Source organism: Fibroporia radiculosa (genome assembly GCF_000313525.1).
Source record: "Fibroporia radiculosa TFFH 294 genomic supercontigs, scaffold5196, whole genome shotgun sequence".
NCBI classification, from domain to species: domain Eukaryota; kingdom Fungi; phylum Basidiomycota; class Agaricomycetes; order Polyporales; family Fibroporiaceae; genus Fibroporia; species Fibroporia radiculosa.
This window is the reverse complement of record NW_012133419.1, coordinates 6,048-28,822: the sequence shown is the minus strand read 5'-3', so window position 1 is coordinate 28,822 and position 22,775 is coordinate 6,048. Positions and strand designations below refer to the sequence as shown.

At 50.5% G+C, this 22,775-nt stretch overlaps 9 protein-coding genes across 9 annotated transcripts; 4 read left to right on the top strand and 5 right to left on the bottom strand.

The window, feature by feature from the left end:
* Positions 1-156: 156 nt before the first annotated feature.
* On the top strand, positions 157-3,962 carry FIBRA_05787 (uncharacterized protein; the record flags this gene model as incomplete). The annotated part of the gene is made up of 8 exons (XM_012327536.1): positions 157-328; positions 390-395; positions 454-554; positions 606-905; positions 964-1,239; positions 2,805-2,996; positions 3,414-3,623; positions 3,678-3,962. 8 exons carry the CDS (start codon positions 157-159, stop codon positions 3,960-3,962), a joined length of 1,542 nt encoding a protein of 513 aa, XP_012182926.1.
* Positions 3,963-4,423: 461 nt separating this feature from the next.
* Positions 4,424-6,753, bottom strand: FIBRA_05786 (uncharacterized protein; the record flags this gene model as incomplete). Its single annotated transcript, XM_012327535.1, has 12 exons — positions 4,424-4,501; positions 4,561-4,688; positions 4,746-4,752; positions 4,830-4,856; positions 4,911-5,302; positions 5,351-5,502; positions 5,557-5,794; positions 5,847-5,926; positions 5,975-6,045; positions 6,104-6,181; positions 6,231-6,395; positions 6,451-6,753. The coding sequence occupies 12 exons, from the start codon at positions 6,751-6,753 to the stop codon at positions 4,424-4,426; spliced, it is 1,719 nt and encodes a 572-aa protein (XP_012182925.1).
* A 666-nt stretch (positions 6,754-7,419) lies between these two features.
* On the bottom strand, positions 7,420-9,828 carry FIBRA_05785 (uncharacterized protein; the record flags this gene model as incomplete). The annotated part of the gene is made up of 13 exons (XM_012327534.1): positions 7,420-7,455; positions 7,512-7,547; positions 7,612-7,739; positions 7,799-7,805; positions 7,874-7,900; positions 7,958-8,349; positions 8,406-8,557; positions 8,615-8,852; positions 8,904-8,983; positions 9,045-9,115; positions 9,167-9,244; positions 9,306-9,470; positions 9,535-9,828. 13 exons carry the CDS (start codon positions 9,826-9,828, stop codon positions 7,420-7,422), a joined length of 1,704 nt encoding a protein of 567 aa, XP_012182924.1.
* A 360-nt stretch (positions 9,829-10,188) lies between these two features.
* Positions 10,189-12,149, bottom strand: FIBRA_05784 (uncharacterized protein; the record flags this gene model as incomplete). The annotated part of the gene is made up of 6 exons (XM_012327533.1): positions 10,189-10,269; positions 10,331-10,675; positions 10,732-11,527; positions 11,585-11,637; positions 11,696-12,082; positions 12,129-12,149. 6 exons carry the CDS (start codon positions 12,147-12,149, stop codon positions 10,189-10,191), a joined length of 1,683 nt encoding a protein of 560 aa, XP_012182923.1.
* Positions 12,150-12,322: 173 nt separating this feature from the next.
* Positions 12,323-16,850, top strand: FIBRA_05783 (uncharacterized protein; the record flags this gene model as incomplete). The annotated part of the gene is made up of 20 exons (XM_012327532.1): positions 12,323-12,971; positions 13,040-13,132; positions 13,185-13,623; positions 13,674-13,763; positions 13,826-14,129; positions 14,200-14,206; positions 14,253-14,732; positions 14,785-14,883; positions 14,936-14,978; positions 15,031-15,078; positions 15,126-15,267; positions 15,321-15,466; positions 15,513-15,760; positions 15,825-15,919; positions 15,968-16,112; positions 16,163-16,392; positions 16,444-16,470; positions 16,517-16,553; positions 16,607-16,665; positions 16,713-16,850. The coding sequence occupies 20 exons, from the start codon at positions 12,323-12,325 to the stop codon at positions 16,848-16,850; spliced, it is 3,519 nt and encodes a 1,172-aa protein (XP_012182922.1).
* A 587-nt stretch (positions 16,851-17,437) lies between these two features.
* FIBRA_05782 (uncharacterized protein) lies at positions 17,438-18,360 on the bottom strand (the record flags this gene model as incomplete). Its single annotated transcript, XM_012327531.1, has 4 exons — positions 17,438-17,533; positions 17,588-17,859; positions 17,919-18,003; positions 18,133-18,360. 4 exons carry the CDS (start codon positions 18,358-18,360, stop codon positions 17,438-17,440), a joined length of 681 nt encoding a protein of 226 aa, XP_012182921.1.
* A 155-nt stretch (positions 18,361-18,515) lies between these two features.
* Positions 18,516-19,205, top strand: FIBRA_05781 (uncharacterized protein; the record flags this gene model as incomplete). Its single annotated transcript, XM_012327530.1, has 1 exon — positions 18,516-19,205. The coding sequence occupies one exon, from the start codon at positions 18,516-18,518 to the stop codon at positions 19,203-19,205; it is 690 nt and encodes a 229-aa protein (XP_012182920.1).
* Positions 19,206-19,453: 248 nt separating this feature from the next.
* Positions 19,454-20,456, top strand: FIBRA_05780 (uncharacterized protein; the record flags this gene model as incomplete). Its single annotated transcript, XM_012327529.1, has 3 exons — positions 19,454-19,695; positions 19,860-20,110; positions 20,173-20,456. 3 exons carry the CDS (start codon positions 19,454-19,456, stop codon positions 20,454-20,456), a joined length of 777 nt encoding a protein of 258 aa, XP_012182919.1.
* A 209-nt stretch (positions 20,457-20,665) lies between these two features.
* On the bottom strand, positions 20,666-22,741 carry FIBRA_05779 (uncharacterized protein; the record flags this gene model as incomplete). Its single annotated transcript, XM_012327528.1, has 7 exons — positions 20,666-21,023; positions 21,086-21,483; positions 21,539-21,715; positions 21,771-21,887; positions 21,941-22,419; positions 22,473-22,589; positions 22,645-22,741. The coding sequence occupies 7 exons, from the start codon at positions 22,739-22,741 to the stop codon at positions 20,666-20,668; spliced, it is 1,743 nt and encodes a 580-aa protein (XP_012182918.1).
* Positions 22,742-22,775: the final 34 nt, after the last annotated feature.

The window sequence follows — 22,775 nt, the reverse complement described above, 5'->3', positions numbered from 1 at the left end:
TCGAGAGAGTCACAGTCACTCACAGAGACGCGTCAGCGATGCTTGGTGATAGCTTCAACAGCTGCTAGCCGGGCCACGCGGGGACTACTGAACGCGATCCTATAAGTAGGCGTGCGTGCATGCGTTTCTCAAGACCCTCTGTTTGAGCAACCCGCCATGTCCGATGTATTTGTCAAATCGTTCACTCACCTCAGGAATCGCCCCAAAGCCGACCAGGCCCTTCCATTACTCCAACGGATCGCGTCGCTGGTCAAGCCCATCATGCGCAAGCACGGTTGGGTCTTACCCGTTCTCGCTGAATTCTTCCCAGATAGTCCGAATCTTGTAGGTAAGTTAGTTCACACTTCGCGATCTCCTCGACTCATAGCGTTTGCTCTTGCTGCGGTTAGGTCTTAGTGAGTGCCTTTATTACTGTTCGGCCTCTGTATCCGGCCTGAGCGCCCCCTCCGGCAGATATTAATGGAGGGCAGAAGATTCTCCTGAGATTACGTCCAGCTCATTCACCGGATACGTTCTATGAAGAAGAGTCAATTATACACACTATGTTGCATGAGGTACGTAGATACTGCTTGAGGTAGAATCAACTACTTGATCAGAGATTTCAGCTTACGCATAATGTACACGGCCCTCACGACGATAAATTCTACAAATTCCTCTCTGGCTTAGAGGAGGAGTACGATGCGCTCAAGCGATCTGGCTATGCAGGAGAAGGGTTCTTCTCCACAGGGCATCGGCTTGGTACCAAAGTTTCCCACAATCTTCCACCACATCTCGCACGGCAGAAGGCTCTAGAGGCGGCAGAGAAACGGCGGCAAACAAACCAACTCATGAGCGGTGGTGGTCGTCTCGGTGGCCTGGGCAGTAGGACTCGTAACAACAAATCGCCACGAGAGTTGGCTGCGGACGTACGTTTTGTAGATCTGCATGATGCTGCTGGGGAATGGTCCTGACTACAAGGTACAGGCTGCCGAGCGAAGAGCTCATGATGAGAAGGCATGCGCATCTGGCTCTGCCGCCGAGCGTGAGGCTGCCAAGGCTGCACAGGATAGTGTCGAGGACAAGGTTATTGATCTCACTCTGAATGATAATTCAGAGCCGGAGAATGTCGCACGGTCCATATCACGAACCTCTTCTAGAACGGATCCAAATCGAGCAGCCCCGCAATCGAAGTCTAATGGCACAACGCGTAGGAAGGCAGCCTCAGGCACTTCGTCAAATGGAGCATTAATAAATTCGACGGTATGTCAGGCGACAACGTCCTCTGCATCAGAGCCATGGGACTGCCCACAATGTACTCTCATCAATGACGAGAATGACCAGAGGTGTGAGGCATGTGAGTTCGCTCGCCCTGAGATCTCCAAACGTACCTCCACAAGTGGTTGGTCATGTATGGTATGCGGTGAGACGGGCATGCCCGTAGACATTTGGAGCTGTAGATTCTGTGGTAGCATCAAGACGCAGAGTTAGATGTCTTTGTTTTTCCACAGTGAGTGCTCACGCCTAGACCTAGCATATGAGATTTAGGAGCTGTAGTCTTACATCCGTTATGAACAATTGTGCTTGTACAATATCGAGCGATAGCTTGAATATTTTGATTTGCGCGCGCGATTTTCGGATATGCTCCAAAACATGTCCTTAGGGCCTATAAGTGGGTTGATCTCTTCAATATGCATGAGCGTGTTAGATCAAAATCTAGCAAAGCAGGGCAGAACAAAGCAACGACACCCACAAGCTCTGTCCACAAAACGCGCCAAGGTGTTCTCGTTTCTGGGGGTCAATGCAATGTAGACTATCACACCAAGTCTTACCCTCATGGTCAAAGACAGCGTATCAAAGAGAACGGGGATGATACCAGGATCGTAAACCTAAACCTATACATCCAGCAAGTTAACGACGAATATATTGATCATGTCGCCACATGCGACGTCGATCCCAACGACAATATCCACAGAAGGAACGCTTCACACGAGGGCCGATCTGCAAGACTACTTGCGTCCGACCAGTCAAGAAAAGAACAACGCATATCATGGTGGCGAGATGACGCATCTATAAATAATGGCTGAGCAAAGCGCGGTAGTCGGAAGCTAGAAATTTAGGTGATACACGACAGCTGATGAATTTCATAGCACCGTGCTAACATAGCGCCGTTGATTTGTGTTCAGAAACTTTCAGCCTAGCGAGCTGGAAAGTTGCCATTACGATTCCAAGAAAGCCCACATCACAGCCGAGCTCAAGGACATGCTTGCCCTGCACGATGTCTGGCAACGGAGTTAATCCGGTTGTCCTGGGTCCAGTATCTCTAAATACCTGTGTGCAACATGAGATACTGTACCAAGACAAGACTTGCCGTCCATGTCTTCAGTCCGATTGTGCCGTTTTCAAGAGCTCGATCGCGTTTAACACGGACATTGAGCACAAGCCTGCCCTAAATAGGCACGTGACAGCATCTTGTTTTTGCTCTCATTTTCGCCAGCAACGTCCAAATGCTCGCCCACCTGTGCAACGCCTCCTTGCGCCGATATTTTTTGCCATGGCCCATCAGCACGTATGGTCGATGCCGATGTATTTCTTACACCTCTATACGGCGTCAAGAAGACATCAACGAGGAAGTTGATTCCAATGCACCGCGTGACAGCAGCCCAAGTTTCCAGCCTGAAGATCCCAAGTACGAACAATGGCTAAAGACAGAAGGCAGGAAGTATGAAACACCCATTCGACCTCGGAATTGGTTGGGTGGTCAAGTAGTTGAGTTCGTTGACACCTGCGAACAAATTGCCAGATATACTTACCGCTCTCTGACATAGCCTTTTCCTCTAAATCCTTCCTTCAAGCCCCCCGCACCGGTTTCCGATAGGCTTCGCTCAGTAATATATCAAGAGTATATGTCGAATCCTAAGATGTATACAGTCCGAAAGCTTTCGGAACGGCATGGTCTCAGTATTCAACGTGTGGATGCCATTTTGCGGCTCAAAGGGTTGGAAGATCACTGGCGGAAGGTAAGTCGTGACTTCTTCGACGACCCCATTGTGGGTAAATTGTGATGAGTCTAAATCGATTAGTCTTTAAGACATAATCTATGGTTAAATAAACGTTACATGCATGGCTTTCTGATACATCTTTCCCACCACGTCACAATTGCTCAGTTACTGACTTGTTTGTCATAGGTGGCTGTTTTTATTTCCATTATGTCGCAGAAGTACTGACGTGGATCCTCTGTATTCTTGGTTTTGCAGGAGGTGAGTGTCATTCCGTCTTTGTTAGGCATTGATGAGACCATTCTTCATTCGCGAATTGGAAGACATCTGTGGTGCCTTACACGCCCGGTCGTGGTTAGAATGATTTCAACCCCATCTGATCGATTTTCAAAAATCATGATTTGTCTATTGGATCGATTATTGACATAGCTATTACAGAAGAAGCCGCTCCAAACAGGATTTCAAGCTGGAATGGAACAAATCCTTGGTGTAACGGAACGTCAGAAAAGTGTGCATGGCGGCGCGCAAGGACTCACGGAGTTGGGAGTGGATGCTAGTGAAGCGGACGCACGAATGGATGAAGAGATCAATCATCGTGCTCGTGAGCGATATCAACGTTTGTTCTGGGAGCCTGTGGTAGAGGGTTTGGTGCGTAAATTTGAAAGGAGACAAGAGGGCTATCTAATATGTAAGAATGAGCAGGATCCCATTCTTCCATCAAGTTTGGAGCGTGCTCGTGCCGATCAGCGTCAGAAAGCACGAGCCACGGGGGAAGCTAAAGCTGCCGAAGCTCGCATACCTTTGCGGAGGAATGAAGAGCACATAATCAATGTTCCTGGGCGGCCTTCCTGGCAGTTCGTCGATGTGGGTGGCAAATACGTCGATGTTGACGATCGAATCCGGAGATTGAAGGAGAGTGAGCGACGGTCGGTATTGAAGGTAAAACGACGTCAGCGAAAAGATGTGAAGACAGTGATGACGATATGATATGACAACATCGCGTTTTGCACTGACAATATCACGGATTTCGTATTGCTCTCTCTCTTGTTCTATCTGGTCTCCATTTGCACTATATATATTACAAGCTGCGATATTGACTTTTTCATACGAGTGTCCGACCCCAGTTGTCTATGAGCAGCTACTACAGCCGTTTACTGAACGATAGGCCCTGGTGCAAAATTACACCCACAAGCGGACTCCGGCGGAGCGAGCCGTTTGTGCTAAATGAGTGACTGCCGAGTGTTTTGGCGGCATCCGCCATGGGGAGGCGGGCGCGCCACTATATTCCCAGCTCCGAGGTTTTATTACACTTTCCACTTCTCCGATCAGATGTGTGAATATTTCCGATTGGGGTCTATCGATAGGTAAACAACTGTCTGTAAAGACGAGCGATGTGGTTCAATACGCGAAACGGAAATTCAACATTTGATTTCCCTTAGGTTGTGCATTCAGTACGCGAACGGGAGACTAGGGACTCGTGAAGACCATACCTGATCTTTAGTTGTGTTAAGGTACTCCTCCTGCTCCTGAAAACCAGCACAGAATCAGTTCCGTCGAATCGCTTGCTGTTTATGATCACACATACCACCGCGGACATTGAATTCCATCTACGATCTCGTCTCCTGTTGATAGTTCTATACATGAAGAATGTGAAAATATATAGGCCAATATTCATGGCCGCGATGGCTATCAAGTCTATGTTGCCGCGTTTATCTAATGTCGTATCAGTACCTGTACCTGATGCTGTTCAAAATTCGAAACACAACTCACATAGTGGCTACCGTATGGATTTTTTGCAACAGACGTCAAATTAGATATATGTAGGTGGGATGGATGGTCACCGATAATACATACCGCATCATTAGTCCGGTAAATATTAGCCTGCACATCCATCAGCTTAGCGTATACGCTTCAGAATCGAAGTTGATGACATACCGATACAATTTGGCCGGCGTTGATACACATGGTAATTAGAGAGGCGGAGATCGTCCGTGTGCCCACACTATGCGAGTTGGTCGACGTCCATGCGACTTGTATTGGTACGACATAAGGATAGCCAGTGATCAATGTGACGACAGCAAATTCCACCCAAGGCGAAGTTTTTTTCGTGAACGTCTCGAGGGCGATGAGGAGTGGAATGGCCCAGAACTGTAATATGATCGTTGCACCGACCCGACTGTCTACCAGCTCGCTCACATATGATGATATCAGGAGGTTGATCATGCCGAGGACTGTGGAAGGGATGCTGAGGAGATTCGCTTGGGTAGTATTGAACCCCAACTTGCGGAGTGAGAGCGTCAAATAGGTCTGTGGTGGCGTCACGGGAACTAATGGTCTCGTTAATCAGTGCCCTTTCTGTATTCTTGTTAACTTACTCATATGAGTCAGTCCGAGAATATACAGAGGCCACAGTGTCCAGTCACGCAACACTTGGACAAGCTTCGTCAACGTGAGTCCCTGACGATTGTGCATGTCGGATTTTGACGGGTCATCGCGGAGAACACGATTGACCATGATAATTTCCTCTCTATCAGACGTAAGTGCATGAGTACTGTAACATAAAGACGAACAACTTTGTTACCGGTCAGAGAACCATCCGTTAGGCCGGTACCAAGCCTTCGTCTGTGTGGGGCCTGCGGGCATCATGACGAACGATAACAACCCCACAAGTAGGGTAAGGCCCCCTTCGATCAGAAAGAGGTATCTCCATCCCGCCATACCATGCACACCATCAAGACGAAGGATTCCCGTGGCGAGGAAAGCACCAATGATTTGTGCGAGATAATTGGAGATATAGAACCACGCCAATCGAATGGGTACTGTATGTCCTGTTAGCCTTTCGAGACAAGTCCGCAGGCTCAAGTTACGTACGTTCTGTCTTCGTATAGAAATAAGAAAGGTATAGAATGACGTCAGGGACGAATCCACCCTGCATGAAACCCAGTAGACATCTGCACAATGTCAGAATCATGCCACATTTGTCGCAAATGAACTCATACCTTGTCGCAAGGAACGAGCTACGTCCAGAAAGCCAATACTGGCTCAGGCCGACGACGCTCCATAAGACCATCTGTACGGAGGTAAGTCCTCTCACAAGGAATCCATATTCAATTCATATTATGCAGTACCTGACACGGGACCCATATATCTGGACCAACCTTCTTGGAAATCAATTGCGCGGGAAGCTCCGCAATCAAAAAGCATAGCTACAGATCGTCAAAGAACTGAACTGAACACAAAGTCGATCGCACGTACTCGAAATAACGAGTTTCCCAAATTAAAGTCATCAGTGGTCATATGAAGATCCTGGAGGAAATCATCCGTATTGGCTTGCGAAAGATTGGACCGGTCGAGGTCGAGGCAGAAGAACATTAAGACAGTCCATATCATTATGAGACCGTCTATCTTGCGAACCAGTCGCTAAAAGCATTCTGATATTGGACGCACGCAAAAGGGCACAGGCGGATAGACTTACTTTTTCTTCACGCCAGGTCCACCGTGCACTTGGATCAAACCTGTGAGCATTTTCATACTCTGCTGGAGGACGATACAGCTCGAGCGTTGCAGGATCATCAAACACAGATGGCTGCGTCGCGATACTGTCGGGATCTCGTCTTGGTCGTCGCCAAAATCGCTTGCGAGGGACGTGCTCGGCGGGTGCACCCAGCGAGGGAACCTGCTCTAGACTGGTGCTGGGTGTGAGCCCATCAAAATCCTTGACATACGTCTCGGACTTGAGGCGGTCTTCTTGCTGTATAGTGCGCAAGACGGTGGGCATTGCAGCGATCCAGAGAGTAGCGAGAGTAGGCCAAGGGCATCGCGTTGAAAGCTCTTATACCAATTTTAATTTACTAACGCAACATTGCAGGACCCTGCACGTCCGGTCGACGTCTGGGCGGGATTTCGAATGGCGAATGAATTTCTCGCGATGGCGCTATCCGTGTCGGGAGTCCTGTCCCGATTGGCTGCGGCGTGTCCCGAAGGGGCAACACATGCCTCGTACTTAGTAACAACAAGCGCGCTAGCGCATGGGCTCTCGAGTTGGCCTGAGACTGAAAAACCCATGACTGTGATTGCTTCAAATCGACGATTTTGTGAACATAAATTTCGCGGACGATGAGTCTGCGTACCGATTATCGGTTAGTGGCGCCTGCATGGCGCGCAACTTAGGACTGCTCTTTTAGGATGGGGACGTTGATGGGGATACCCACTTCCTCCTTTGAGTTAAGTCAGGGCACGGATTCTGAATGGCGTTTCGAACGGCAGTCCTTCGCCAAAGATCTACCGCTCAAAACAACAGAATCAGACGGCATACATAACAGTGTGTTTCCGAAAGCATGTGCAATTGTATCATCTTCGCAGTGAGTCTCCTGAATTTATATCGCTACATCTAGCATGTCGTCTAATGCAGGGCACCGATCGTCCAGAATTTAGTGTGGGTGAATCAATACGCGAATCGGAAATTTAACTTTTCGTTACCCTGGGTATCACCATTCAGCGCCCATAAGCATTCACGCTATTCCACGGGACACTCACCTGATCTTTCGTGGTGTCCAGATATTCTTGTTGTTCCTGGTGAGTGAGGGGTAAGAATCAGTAAGCACATGTCATAAGGTTACTACCTATTGAGACGTACCTCTGCTGTCATGGCGTTCCATCTTTTTTCCCTCCAGGCGTTCAACAGGCGATAGAAGAAGTAGGTTCCGATGAACAGCGCTATGTTCATGATTGTGATGGCTATCAAGTCTCTGTTTCCCCGTTTATCTGGATTTGACGTCGTTCAGAAAATCGGACGGAGTGCAAAATGCGGGATTATCTCTTACACAAGGGCTATGTGTGAACATGGGGCAATCAGAAATTAGTAAACGTTCATTGGATATGTCAGGGGCCATGCTTACAGCGTCGTTGGATCGATAAATATTAGCCTGGAATCAGGATTGACTTGACGTTAGCATACAACGGCGGAGAAGTGCGGGACATACGGATATGATCCCACTCGCTTGAACAAACATATTGTAAAGAGAAGCAGAAACCGTGCGTGTACCGACACCTGATGAATTCGTTGATGCCCAAGCCACCAGAATTGGATGGACATATGGATAGCCGGTTATCAGTGTTACAACCGTAAAATAGACCCATGGCGAAGTTTGCTCCGTGAATGTCTCAAGCGCTATGAGGAGAGGAAGTGCCCAAAATTGCAGAATAATTGTTGCCCACACGCGGCTGTCAATAATCTCGCTGAGATAGCACGATATCAGAAGGGTGATTGTACCGAGGACGGTAGACGGAATGCTGAGCAAGTTCGATTGAGTCGTGTTGAAGCCCAGCTCTCGTAGCGACAGCGTGAGGTAGGTTTGTGGTGGCGTGACGGGAACTGGAACAACCTGGCTTCAGTGTCTTATATGATAAACTACGCGGATGATAACGAACTCATGTGAGTAAGCCCCAGAATGTAGATCGGCCACATTCTCCAGTCCTTTAGGATCTCGTAGATCTTCATCGGCGTTAGTCCTTCCCGATTATGCATATCGGACTTCGTAGGATCGTCCCGAAGAACGCGGTTCACGATGATGATCTCCTCACTATGGTAATGTTTCGTCAATAAACTGTGAGTATGAGAAAATCCTACTGCATCATACCGTTCTGAGAACCATCCATTAGGGCGATACCACGCTTTTGTTTGTGTAGGACTGGGAGGCATCATGAAGAAGGAGGCGATTCCCACTAACAGAGTTAATCCTCCTTCGATCAAGAAGAGGTATCTCCACCCTGCTTTCCCGTTGACTCCGTCCAGTTGTAGAATGCCAGTAGCGAAAAACGCTCCAAGAATCGAAGCCAAATAATTGGACACCCAGAACCAAGCAAGCCGAATTGGCACTGCAACAGCTTGGTGTGAACAGAGAACTAGCACAGAATGCTCGCACTTACATTCAGTTCGAGTATAATAATAGGATAGGTAGAGTATCATATCTGGAATGAACCCGCCCTGCATGAAGCCTAGCAAGCATCTTTTGGTGCGTTAGGGTTGTGATAAAGTATTATGAGAAGACAGTAGATTCGTTCAGTTACCTCGTTGCCAAGAAGGATCCTCGCCCGGACAGCCAAAATTGGCTTAGGGAAACGACGCTCCAGAGAATCATCTAAGATATATCAAGACTTATTTAACCCATATGATGAACGCGAATACACACCTGGCTGGGTATCCAAACGTCAGGGCCGACCCTCTTGGAAACCAGCTGCGATGGAAGTTCTGCGATCAGGAAGGTCAACTGCCAGCAGCCATACTGCATCAGCCTTTCTTCGCATCCCTCTCATGACGATTAGACGTACTTTGAAAAGAGAGTTTCCGAGATTGAAGTCGTCGGTCGTCATGTGTAAATCCGGCAGGAAATTATCCGTATTGGCCTGAGAGATGTTCGAGCGATCGAGATCAAGACTGAAAAACATTATGAAGGCCCAGATCATAACAAGGTAGTCGATCTTGCGAACAAGCCTCTGGGAAGAGAATTCCAGGAGATATTAGATATGTTCACAAAACAAGAAGGGGCAGATCGTTTACGTATTCTTCGCGCCATGTCCAACGCGCGGCGGGATCGAACCGGTGAGCATTCTCATAGACCGGTGGCGGACGATAAACCTCAAGAGTAGCAGGATCGTCGAAGACGGACGCTTGGGTTGCAATAGTGTCCAGGTCTCTCTTTGGTCTCCGCCAAAAACGATTGCGTCCTTCTTCTATAGGCGTCCCGAGCGGCGGAACTTCTTCCAGACTGATCGTTGGGCTGAGTTTGCCATCATCATTGGTCAATTCCGAATTGCGGTCTCTGTTTACAGCGGCTCGCAGGACAGTGGACATGCTGCGGTGGCCTAATGGGGAGGGAGAAGCCTCTTTCCTCACATCTCAAGCCTGGTTCATATAGAATTTCGGACAGCCCTTGGCAAGGCACAATGAATGAATGAAATCACACACGAGAACGCGATAGCGATACGGGAGGAGTCCAGTCAAATTGCAGCTGTCAGGTCAATGCGTAACAAATTGCGCGGATTGCGCGTCGAGTTCTCGTATGGCGTTATAAGAAGGTATGGAGAAGGTTAAGCAGTCACATGACAAGTGCTGGAGGATGATAGTCCGCGATTCATTTCGCGACTGTCAGTAGTCATTCAAACGGAATCGATGATATGGTACACTACGTTTCATACATCGTCTGCTGCATCCTCACCGCCTAGGCATCCCGCGGCCTCTTCCTCGGAGAGCGCGTTGTGTAGCGCCTGGGGGCGCTCTCGGACCAGGGTTGGGCTGCGGAAATTGATCAGATCCGTCAGAGGGGAAACTACGGTGGATACGTCAAATCACATACTGCTTCACTCTGCGGCCCGCGGACCGTCTCGTCCACGCTAAGAATTAGACACGCAGCCTCGGCAGCACTACCGATCGCATTGACCTTGACGAGGCTGGGCTCCCAGACAAAGGCTTCCATGTTGTCTCGGACCCCCTCCACGCCATCAACATCGACCCCATACCACTTCTCACCGTTTGCGTGTTTCATACGAAGTTTATTGAGGACGTCCGTTGAATCCAAACCTGCATTGTCACAGATCTGTCGGGGAATGATCTCTAGAGCTTTTGCAAATGCGATCATAACAAGCTGCAATTTCCCAGGAATGGACAGGGCGTGTTTCCGAATGTGTGCAGACAGGTCCATCTATCGAAATCAAGACATGAGTTTGATACGTACGCGTTAAGTTTTCAAAGGATTACCTCAATTGCGCCTCCACCTGCAACGACTTCGCCATTCTTCACAGCTCTCTTGACGACCATGATGGCGTCGTGCAGACTACGTTCAACTTCTTCAATAAATTGTTCCGCGCCACCGCGAAGTAACAGAGTGCATGTCTTGGCTTTCGGACATTCCTCGAAGACATTGTATCGTTCGCCGCCCATTTGCCGTTCGTCGAAGGTCCCGCAAGTCCCAAGGTGCTCGCGACGGATATCTGAGCAAGTGGACTGGATGGAGCCACCGACGGCTTGTACTACGCGCTGTAGATCACCGGCGGGCACACGGCCAGCACAGAATATATCCCGATCCGCGAACCATTGAGTAGCGAGGTCCCCAATGGGTAGCTTACTGAGAACAACTTTCGCGCCTGTCTTTTCAATTGCCTCCAGCTTTCGATAAATGATCTCCCATTCGGCGTCAACGATGGCCTGGTAGTCGGAGACAGCTTCAACTCGAACTTCAGCGTTATCCTTTTCGGCTTTGAGCTCAAGCTCTACGTTCAGACTAAGAATCAGAGGATTGTGGAAGGACTTGGGTTGTTGTTCTGCTCCAGCATATGTGAATGTCTTTTTAAAGGCAACACCCTGAATTAAGAGAGAATCTTGCATGCCACCGCCGGGGATCTTCTTCACACCAATAAGCGATTCATCTAAATCTTCCTGGTCAAGGCACTGTACGGCATCAACGACCATTTTTGAGAAAAAGGGTTTTTCAGAATGAATCAACTTTGAAGACATCGATGTTGAAGCACATTTGAGCAGTAACGAGCGGAATCGCCTGATATGGGGTTATGTCAGACAGGTTGAAAGATACCATATAGTAGAATCGACTCACTCGGGATTCGACCTGTCGACTGTGATTTCAATGGCTTTTATCCGATCAATAGCCTGCAATGAGATTCTTCAGTGGATGACTTACGATAATATTTTGAGGCGAAAAGCTCACCAGTTGTGCTGCCTGGCGGAAACCCTTCATAATGATCTGCGGGCTGACGCCCTCTTCGATATATCCGCGAACCTCCTTCAGCATCTGTGCAGCAAGCAATACTACGCTGGTCGTCCCGTCTCCAACCTCAGCATCTTGGGCTCGAGCAATATCTACCAACGTTCGAGCGGCAGGATGTACAATGTCCAGTAACTTCATGATTGTTGCGCCATCATTGGTAATTTGGGCCTCCCCACGTTCTGAAACTATCAACTTGTCCATACCTCGCGGACCGAGAGTACTTGCAAGGGTTTCCGCGATTGCTAGAATTGCTGAAATATTCGACAAGAGCTGAGGTTTCCCTTGGGAGGTATCCGTACCCTCCTTGAGGAGGACTACGGTCGGTTGCTGCATTCATTAACACAAGGATCGACAATTCTTAAGATGAGCTTACCATAGGAAGACTGCGTTGCATTTTGTCGCGGAAAGTCTGCCAGAAATGTCTTCCCGGCCTCTATGAGTTCCGATCCTCAGTACTCCAGGCGTCACAATTTCCATATTGACATGTATTTGGTCCTATACGCGTTGGTGGCTGGACCAACGCCAATTAGTCGGACGCGTCGCAGTCGCCACTAGACTTCCACTATCATGACAAGCTTGAGCACTCTAGACGCGTCTTCCAACCCTGCAGTAGCATCCGATGATATAGAAGATTATTCCCCCAAAGTCGATGGCAGCCAGAATCCTACGCTAGCTCTAGGTCAATACTACTCCCGCAATGAAGAGCAGCCATTATTCTTCGCCGACAGCGATGATGAAGACATTATGAACTCGGCTCCCGCTCAGGCCCCAATTCTCAACAACGCTTTACCTGAAGATGCAGTAGTAGATTTATCCGAAGACATCGACTTGCTGCAATCCGACGACGTTCCCAGAGCCTCAAGTGTGTCTAGCGTGTCTTCAGTGCCCGATCGCCTATCCTCTTCGCCTGCTCCATCTGTGAACTCTGATCGTCCTCCAACAAAGAGGCGAAAAATCTTGGCTTCTGAGCGGGAGTCCTTCGCTGTTGAGTTTACATCTTCCTATCTAGGCTCGTTCCCCGTAGGAAACGCGTGGAGCACTGTGCGTGGGTCAGGCTACATCAAATCAGGAGATGAAATACGTCTCGAGCGTGATGCCTTTGAAGATGTGAAAACTGACCGTACGAAGAACTCTAAAGGAAAGGGTGCTAAAGGCAAAGGGGGTAAGAAACAGCTATCCATAGCCACCATGCTTAAACCGCAACCTACGAAATTCGGTAAGAAGAGGCAAGACTGTGTGGTCAGACTAACCAATATGCGCGGGTTTGGTGCTTGATATTTCTAGCTCTGTCTTTGACTCATTTTAATAAGGTGGTTGCAGAGTTCGGTCGACTACCGCAGGAAGTAGCGTCATGGGTTTCCAACCTGCTCGACCTAGGTGAGCTGAGTTGAGAGTTTTATGACGACGCATACTCTCATTCCCGCTACAGATATCGTCGACTTCCGAGGCAGCACGATGATCGACTGTCCAAATACCCTTCACTCCGGAGCCGATTTAATCGTGTCACTTTCTGTGTACATTAAATCGACTGCATTTCAGCCTACAAATCCATCTTCAGAAGAAAGAGCGCGTGTTATGTTTGATGAAGGCCAAGAAACAACCACGGAACAACTCTTGCGCGAACGAAAACAGGCATTGCTCAACTTGTTTGATGTCCTCGGTCTGAAACCTAGAAGAGGAAGTAGCTTTGCACGCAAACCGTACACAAACCTAGACCATAGGGATTTGGAAGTGCTCACACAAAGACAACATCCGCTCAAAGGCAAGAAATCTGTTAAGGTAGAAATAGTCGGCGACGGCGAGGAAGTCGAGGTTGAAGCGGATGGTGAGGACCTCTCGGATAATGAGCTCAATCTCATATACAAAAGGTCTAGCCAAGTCCTTCTCGATAAGATGCATATAGTGAGATTTCTTGCAGGGCGCAGCAGAATGACCAGCAACTTGATGTAATGGAACCGGCTACAACATTTACGCTCAAGCTCAGAGGCTATCAGAAGCAAGCACTGCTGTGAGTAGCAGACTTTTGAATAGATTGGGCTTGATATATGCGTTATAGATGGATGCACTCAGTCGAGACGGGAGCCATGTCCGCAAGAGAAGCAAGCTCAATGCACCCTCTTTGGAAAGAGTAGAGCCCTTTTCCTTACGCCTTCCGGCCGAGACTAACGATGTTTGTAGATTTATCTTTCCTCCAGAACCGGCCGACGGCGTTATTGATTTAACAGCCGACGAAAGAGCATTCTACTTCAATGAGTATTCTGGCGAACTCAGCTTAGAATTCCCTAGAGCAGAAAGAAAATGTCGAGGTGGTATCTTAGCGTACGTGTTATTCCAAATCGCGACATCCCCTTCAACTGAAATACCCCCAGAGATGGTAAGGTTGTCGTTTGTCGCAGCCCAGATATACACTGATTGAGGTGAATGTATACTGGACAACGAAACAGAAAGTATGTGAGTTATATCAACCAATGTGACGAGTTCTGAACAACCATTCTAGTGGGTATGGGAAAAACTATTATGCTCTCAGCTCTCATACAATCCGCAAGAGGTCCGGAGGAACCTACAGCTGATATTGTATCAGGCACGGTGTCCAAGAAGCGCCAGTTGAGGCTGAACAATGCGTTCCGCTCGGTTGACAATTCACGTATACAATCATTAAGAGGACCGAGCGCTACGCTCATTGTTGCACCTACCTCACTGCTTTCCCAATGGGCGGACGAGCTTTTGAGATCCAGTCAGGCTAATACTCTGAAAGTCCTGGTATGGCACAGCCAGAACCGAGTTGACCTCGAGGGTGCTCTTAATAGTGATGATCCCGTTGACGTTGTCATCACGTCTTACGGTACTCTTGTATCGGAGCATTCTAAATTAGAGAAGCCGAATGGATCATCCTCCGTCTATGAAGGTGAGCCATCATCAAACAGTATGAATATCTCTATCAATATTCCCACTCTACTGGATATAGTTGAATGGCTCCGTAAGCACGCATGCGATTTCCTCAATGATTGCGGCTTTAATGTTGAAGTCAGGCGTGGTTTTGGACGAAGCTCATTCCTGTAAATCGCGGCAAAGCAAAACTGCACGGGCTGTATGTGCGTTAAAATCACGGCGACGATGGGCGGTCACCGGTAAATTATGATAACCTACTGAGATCGTAGTCTCTAACGTCACCCGCTTAAGGAACCCCGATTGTCAATCGGCTCGAAGATCTATACTCATTGCTGTCCGTATCTCTCGTTATCGCTTTGTATTCACATGAACAGAGCTTGCTCTAGAAAATTCCTTAATTTCACGCCCTGGTCAAATTACACATTTTTTCGCTCGTATGTGCTGCCCGATCGTTGTAAGATCGTCATTGATTATATTCTAGATTCATTACACTCCCCTTCCTGGCGCGAGATCCCAAGGCCGTTGAGGTCGTGCAGATCATCCTAGAAAGCGTGCTGCTTAGACGCACCAAGGACATGCGCGATACGGACGGTAAGATGATTGTTGAGCTCCCTCCGAAAGAGGTATGACGTGTTATATGATTCACAAATAGCCACACTCAGCATTCGTTGTTTAGGTCGTTATAGACAGCCTAGAATTTTCACCTCTCGAAAGACGTATCTATGACTCCCTATATACAGACGCCAAGAAGGATTTCGAGCGTTTGAATGAGAAAGGTCTTGTGAGCAGAAATTACACTCACATTCTTGCGATGCTCATGAGGTAAGCCGTTGACGTTGGGTTGAGATCATTTTCAAACCTTACGTAGGTTACGGCGAGCCGTGTTGCATCCTAGTCTGGTGCTCTCAAGCGAAGAGGAGCCCAGGAGCAAGAATGCAGGCGACGGTGTCGTAGATGTGAACACGTTGATCAGACAGTTTGGTGAAGTCGGCGATAATCCTGCAGCTGATACCAAGGTATTTGCAGAGGGGGTACTTGCCAATCTTGGCGGAAAAGAAGAGCGTGAATGTCCGATCTGCCTTGACGTGATGGAGTCGCCTACTATCCTACCTAACTGTATGCATCAGTGGTACGTGCCCTTCAGACGCATATACTCCTCGTTTTCGACGTATCGTTGCAGCTGCAAGGACTGTATTGTCGCGTTTATCGATGCCTGCAAAGAGAAAGGGGAACATGGCAGGTGCCCCACATGCAGTAAAGGGCCAGTCGAAGTTGGTTCAACGTGGCCCTTGGGTGTAATAGAACGTGCTAATATTTTGTTAGGAGAGCGAGCTTCTCGAGATTATGCACACTGAACAGGACACCAACAGCCGGACTAGCGAGGCAAACAACTCGCGACCTGCTGTAACACTGCGCCGCAATGATTTCCGTTCATCCACGAAGCTGGAGGCACTTTTGCAGCATCTTAGTGCGTCGAACTTACTTGAGGAGAATTACTTGTTGACGTCTGTCGTATAGAGCGATTGAAAGCTCAAGACCCCAGCTTCCGAGCAGTTGTATTTTCTCAGTTTACGAGCTTCCTAGACCTAATTCAGGTTGTCCTTGAACGAGAGCGTATGGAGTGGTTCAGGTTTGACGGCTCCATGGACGTCAAAAAGAGAAGAGAAGCAATATCTGAGTTTAAGACACCGTCGCAGGAGCCTAAGGTCTTAATTATCAGTTTAAAGGCTGGTGGAGTTGGCTTGAATGTGGGTGTCCCAAAATATTCCTCGCCGCTTACGTCTCACATCCTCATATAGCTCACGAACGCCAACTATGTCTTTATGGTAGGTCTCTGCTTGTAACCTTTGGGCCGCCGCTCATCCACGACAGATGGACTGCTGGTGGAACGCAGCTACAGAAAATCAAGGTTGGCGACTTTTTCCTGTTGAAGTGGAAGTGAAGGGCCTTATTTGTTTGCAGCTATTGACCGTGTGCATAGAATCGGGCAAGAGAAGCCTGTATACGTTCGGCATTTCATTGTACGTCGTTCCCTTCCGCGGACCAACATGTTTCTTACCTTCAGTAGGTTTCCGGCACAATTGAAGGGCGCATTCTGCAGATCCAAAAGAGGAAGACGGCAATTGTGAAGGAGGCATTCCGGGGTAAGGGAGAGGGGGATCCAGAGAGTTTGGAGAACCTCCAAATCATGTTTGGTGATGAATAGAATATTGACAACGCGTTGGAGAGACGGAGATGGTATATAGGTAGAGTCCTGATACGTATGTATATATACGTATTTATGCGCCAAAATCCACATGGTGAGATGGCCGAGCGGTCTAAGGCGCCAGACTAAGGAGCTTACGTAATCTGGTCCGAAAGGGCGTGGGTTCGAATCCCACTCTCATCACGTGATTGTTTTGCATGATTACTTATCTGATGATTTTTGCAAGCGAATAACTAAGAATTTGTGCTTGGTAAGTAGCCTGTCGACTTCTGGTTTCGGTAAGTAAATGGCTAATCAGGCCTCGTTACATAAACAATACAGAATGTCAAAACTCAATCGTCGCAACGTTAAGTAATGCCCAACAGACCGGTGGCGCTGTCTCCGAATCGATTTAAGCAATGTCTGTGTTGCCGACACGATCGTGGGTGGAGCATGCAGGGAGTTGTATGCGTCTGTGCAATAGCTGCGTCCGTTCTAGAGCTCAAGCTATTTTCTCCTGGGGCCATACGCGCGTATAGGTAGCTTGAATTGGACAAACGTGTCGGGCACCGGGCAGGACGACGGGCTAGAGCAGCGACGAATACAAGTCAATGTAATGGGAACCGGCCAAACACGACACATGCGTTACAAAGCAAGAGGTACGAAAACAACGTGCGAGTGACAGAGATACAGATACGAGACTGCTGTAAAGTACAATACAAGACCTACACCATCGGCTCTCCGATGGAAAAATGGACCTGGTCGCCCTCGGCGAGGGTGAGCCTCACGGGGAGACGGGGGTCGATGCGGACGGGGGCACTGCTGCCGACGAAGAAATCACCACGAGTGAAGTTGCGTGTGATCGCAGCGGCCTCCTCTTCTGTGAGATTTCGTGGTCGCTTGTTTGGCCGGAACGTAGAGGTGGAAGCCCCCGCGAAAGTGTTGTTGTATTCATAGTAGTGGGGGGGCTGGCCGAGGTTGTGCATCGCCGGTGGAGGGTACATGGGAGGAGGCGCAAAGGGAACTTGCGCTGCGGGACCGTGTGAGCGCATGGGGCATGACGACGAAGGGGAGGAGAGTAGGGATCACCTGGAGGTTGAGGTTGATTTTGAGTGTGGTCTGCCTCCGGGTCGGGGTAGGCACACTGTGCCCCGAGGCCTCGCTTCAAACAGCTCTGCGATGCCGTTGAGTATCAGCTCTGGGCAGGGTGTAAGCGAGGGAAAACGGCTATACTTGACAAGGGAGGACTTCGCTACATCTGGTCTTTCCCGCATGGCAGGCAGTGCAGGCCCGGCGGACAGACGGCGCCTTTGCTGGGGTCTAACGGCTGAGCGACGGCGAGAGAGACGGGGAGGACGGGGGACTCACGCTTTCTGCCATTGTCGCTAACAGGGGCGGAGACGGAGCCGTTCTGGAGAGCCTGCTGGTGGTGGAGGTCGGGGTGGAGCGGGCCCTGGTGGAGGTGCTGGGTGTCGATGGACGGAGGGGCGGCGTCCTGGGCCGGCGTCGAGGCCTCAGAGAGGGCCGACATGGGGGTGATGGGCGGGCTTCGGAGCGGACTGGCTCGCCAGCGCGGCCTTGCGGTTTATGACCAGCCCGCCCTTTGCCGGCCTCGCCGGGCCTCCCCGGCCTTGCGGTCCTCCCTCGGCCTCGGCCCTCGCCGGGTTCCTTCCGGACGCTCTCAGCATGGACTCGCACCCTGTCCCCCCGCCCGGCGCATTCGACGACTCCCAGTTCTTCAACCCCGCCTTCCAACACTCCCTCTTTCCCTCCCCGCCGCCTCTCCCCGCCTCCGCAGACCTCTTCTCCCCCTCAGAGACGACTGACTTTCTCGGTTTCCTCGACAACTTCAACTGGGAGCTGGACTTTGATTCCCACAATGCACCCTATCCCACTCCCTTCTCCCATCTAGGGCCTCTCGCTGAGGATGGCCATCCAAATCCGCAGCCCTCGGCGCACCAACAGCTGGACCCCAGGCTGAGTGCTCCCTCCGCCTCGCCATCAGGTTCCTCGTCGTCCGCACAAGCCCCTCCGGATCCCGCATCAGCAGTGCCTCCAGGGCTGCGTCCGAAACCGCTGTTGTCCACGCCCCAGAAACGGCTGAATCACATCATGTCCGAACAGAAACGGAGGAATGCCATCCGTGATGGCTATTTGCAGCTGACCACCCTCCTGGCTCCCGCGGGTGCGCCACCCGGGTCTGGGATGCCCACGAGGGGGCGTCCGAAGGGGAGCGGGGGGCAGAGCAGGGGTAACAAGGGGAAGAGCGGGATCCTTTTCAAGGCGCGAGAGTACATCCGGTTTCTCGAGGAGGGAAACGATGCTCTGCAGCAGGAGCTGATGAAGGTCGAGGCCGCGGCGGAGGCCCAGCATTGACGGACTCGCTTTCAGTACTCGGGGCTCGTTGTATTTTCTAGTTGATGTAGTACTAGTAGCATTAAGTACGGCTGAGCGCATACAGCCACTATTTCATGGGGATTTCACGAGCTTGAACCGATCACAAGGAGATCGAGATACGCCAGGCTCGCGGCACCCAAAACAGGTAGCTGTCGTAGTACAGCGGCGCTCAGGCTGCTGGTCACGTTCGCTGGGACGCCTCTCAACGCTGCCAGTGACGGTCTACAATGCCACCACTTTCGCATCCAGATGAACTTGACCCCCCAGGTCCCGACAACTCCTATGCACCCGTCTATCTGTCTATTCCGCGCTCGACATGGCTCATACCTAATCTCGTGCTCAAGGTCGACCAGGTCACCCATCCCGGCGCACGGACACTGTTCCAGAATGTGGATCTTTCCCAGGCGCTGAGAGATGCAGTGATCACAGTGTACAGCTGGCTGTATACACTGCAAGACGCCCCTTTGCAGTGAGTATGCTTGCATCCATTCTGGCTTTCATTTTGGTAGGCGTAGAGACCGTATCTAGGGCATCCTACTATCTTCAGCCATCATCCCGTAGCTGATGCACTAGCGGTCAAATGATTTATCTTGAGGCCTGGTTCCTCACTGTATTATATCTAATCGATTTCAGACGCGAGCACCGACCGTTTTCTGTTGTCAGCGTTTACAGCGTCTCTGTGATCTTCCGGCCCATGGCGGGAGTAGCGTATTCCACCGGCTCACACCACCACAAGGAGATCCACTTCTCTCTGGATCACATCCAGAATACCGCCGCACGTGCGCGGGACGAGATCACCGGCGTATTAACGCACGAGATGGTGCACTGCTATCAGTACGACGCCAAGGGAACATGCCCGGGCGGTCTCATCGAGGGCATCGCTGGTAGGTGTTCTCGTCTCTGACCGCAACGCACCGCCCTCATGCATCCACGTCGTATCTCCCAGACTGGGTACGTTTGCACGCAGGCCTTGCACCGCCGCATTGGAAAGAGGGACACGGCAACAAATGGGACGCGGGATACGAGCACACAGCGTTTTTCCTCGATTGGATCGAGCGGCAGTGCGGAAAGGGGACTATTCACAGGCTGAATGCCGGGATGAAAGATAGAAAATACAGCGACGCCATATTTATAGATATCACCGGCAGCAGCGTAGACGACCTATGGGAGCTGTATAGACTGGACTTGAAGGAGCGGCGGGCAGACGGCTCCCTGGTGGTGCAGCCGTGAGTTTGAGCGGCGGCCCATCCAGTGTTTCTATATTACTCGAGAAAGGATACGAAATGTACATAAAAACTACACTTAATCGCTACAGGGGATGTATAATGGAGTACTAAGTTAAGTTAGTTAACGATCAGCTACATGCAGTGGAGCCAGCACGGGTGCAAGAGAAGACATTGCAGAGCGTCATGCGTCATAACTCGTCGTGCAGTTCGTTACTATCCCCATTCCTCCTCCAACTCCCGAGCTAAGAAATCGTCTTCGTCATCCATAGGCGCGTCCTCGTCGTCCTCATCGTCGGATTCATCACTGTCATTATCGTCAGCCCGCGGAGGCGTAGCCGGCTTCGCAACCTCGTCCTCCACCTCTCTGGGGGCGTGACCACCGACCAGATCTTCGGCAGTGATGGCTTCTTTCAGCTTTGAGTTGCCTGTACGGTCCGCAGCGATCTTCTTGCGCTTAGCGAGACGGGATCGGAGGATGTCAGAGTCGACGTTTCCATTGAGGCCCCCGATCTCCGAAGGCGTCAGACTACGTAACCGCTTCCGTTTAAGCCTCGGAGAAGACGTTGTGCTGCTGCAGCGCAACCGCGACGTCAGCAACGCCTCTACGCGCGGATGACAAGACCGACCACCGACCTGACGGCACTATTCGACTCGTCCGTGAACGTCTCGTCTTCCGAGACATTCCCGCTCCCACTCTTCTCGCTCGCGCCCTCGTCGTCGCTCTCGTTCATCGCCGCCTCGACCTCGTTGTTGATTTCGTCCCAGTCGACTTCGTCAAGCGCAAACTCGTCGCCGCGGGCGGCAGCACGCTCCTGGTCCCAGTCATCTGCGTCTGGCTCAGGATCAGAAGAAATCTGATGAGGATCCGAAGGAGGACTCGCAGCGCTCGCTTGGGGCGGGGGGTCCGGATCCATCAGGTATGGTGTTTCGTCCTGCCGCTTCCAGAGAGCGACCGAGTCCGTGAACCAGGACAGCCACACGATTTTAATCCCACCGCTGCGTCGCGCGGCATCCACCTTCTGTGTTCCGCGCTAGAGGATGGCAGTCAGTAAGAGTTGGTTAAGTGCGACATATGAAGGGGAGCACCTTCGCAGCGACAACGTGTGTGACACGATTGGAGAGTTCGGTATAGCATTTTGCACCAAAGGCATGTGCCGTCCTCCATATCTCCGTAGCCTCGGGACGGGTATCAAGGGGTATAACACTAGAGAATACAATGTGCACTCCGGCTAGCGTATCCATTCGCATGCGGGGGATTATGATCTTTATTACGTCAGGATGGGAACGCAGAGTCATTCGAGCAGAGAGTGAGACTTACTCTGACATCGTACGTAACTGGGTTTGTGGCCTTGTGTATCCTGCGTTTCGTGCTCTTCGCGTCCAGTGGCCGAGCATCATATTCGTCAAAATATCTTAGATGCACCTCATCGAGCAACTACGGGTGTCATTGAGCCACGGAAAAAATTCAGCATAGGTGTGCGGCCATACCTTTCCGATACGTTCAAGCTCAGAGTCATCGTTCTTGAGCAGAGCCTTTCGCACTGGCTTTGGCTTTGGCTCATCTGCGTTCTCTGTCGGGGCCCCATTTGTGCCACCTTGAGCAGGCGCATCACTTGGCGTGGAACCAGAAGCTTCCTGCAATTCCTCCTGCTTCTTTGCCAGTGGCCGCTCTTCGACTTGAGCCTCCAACGCCATCGTGTTTTGCTTTAGAATCTCATTCTTGGCGATCGCCTCAGCGGATACGGTGTCGCCTGTAGTGCTGGCTGAGATGGAGGATACGGAAGGGGAGGATGGCGGCGTGTCAGGGGGCGAAAGAGCCAGCGACTTCTCACTCGAGCTTGATGAACTATCAGCTGAGGGATCTGGGGAGGAGAGGGCCGACGGGCCACTGGAAAGTGCAGGGGTCATGGCATCAAGTTTGGGCAGGAAGGCGGAATTGATATCGCCAATTCCGACGAAAAAGTCATCTAAGCACGCATTTCCAGTACATGAAATGCAAAAGGCAGAAATACGGGCGTACATGGTATGACTTTGACCAAGTTCGGGCTCCATTCCCAGACATCGGCGCGATCATCAATGATGACTACCATGGACTGATCGGTGGGGAATAACCGCTGCAGACTTTTCTGCGTCAGGCCTAATCAAGCATACTCCTAAGCGCTGCACGACGGACACCAGTGAAAGATACATACTACCACTCTCATCGCGACTAAGTAGCCGACCACCAAAAAACTTGCCCTCTGGGTCGATGGCGGCGCATACCTCTTCGGCATATGCACGCGTACCCATCGTGTAAACATGCATCTCATACTTTGAGACCATA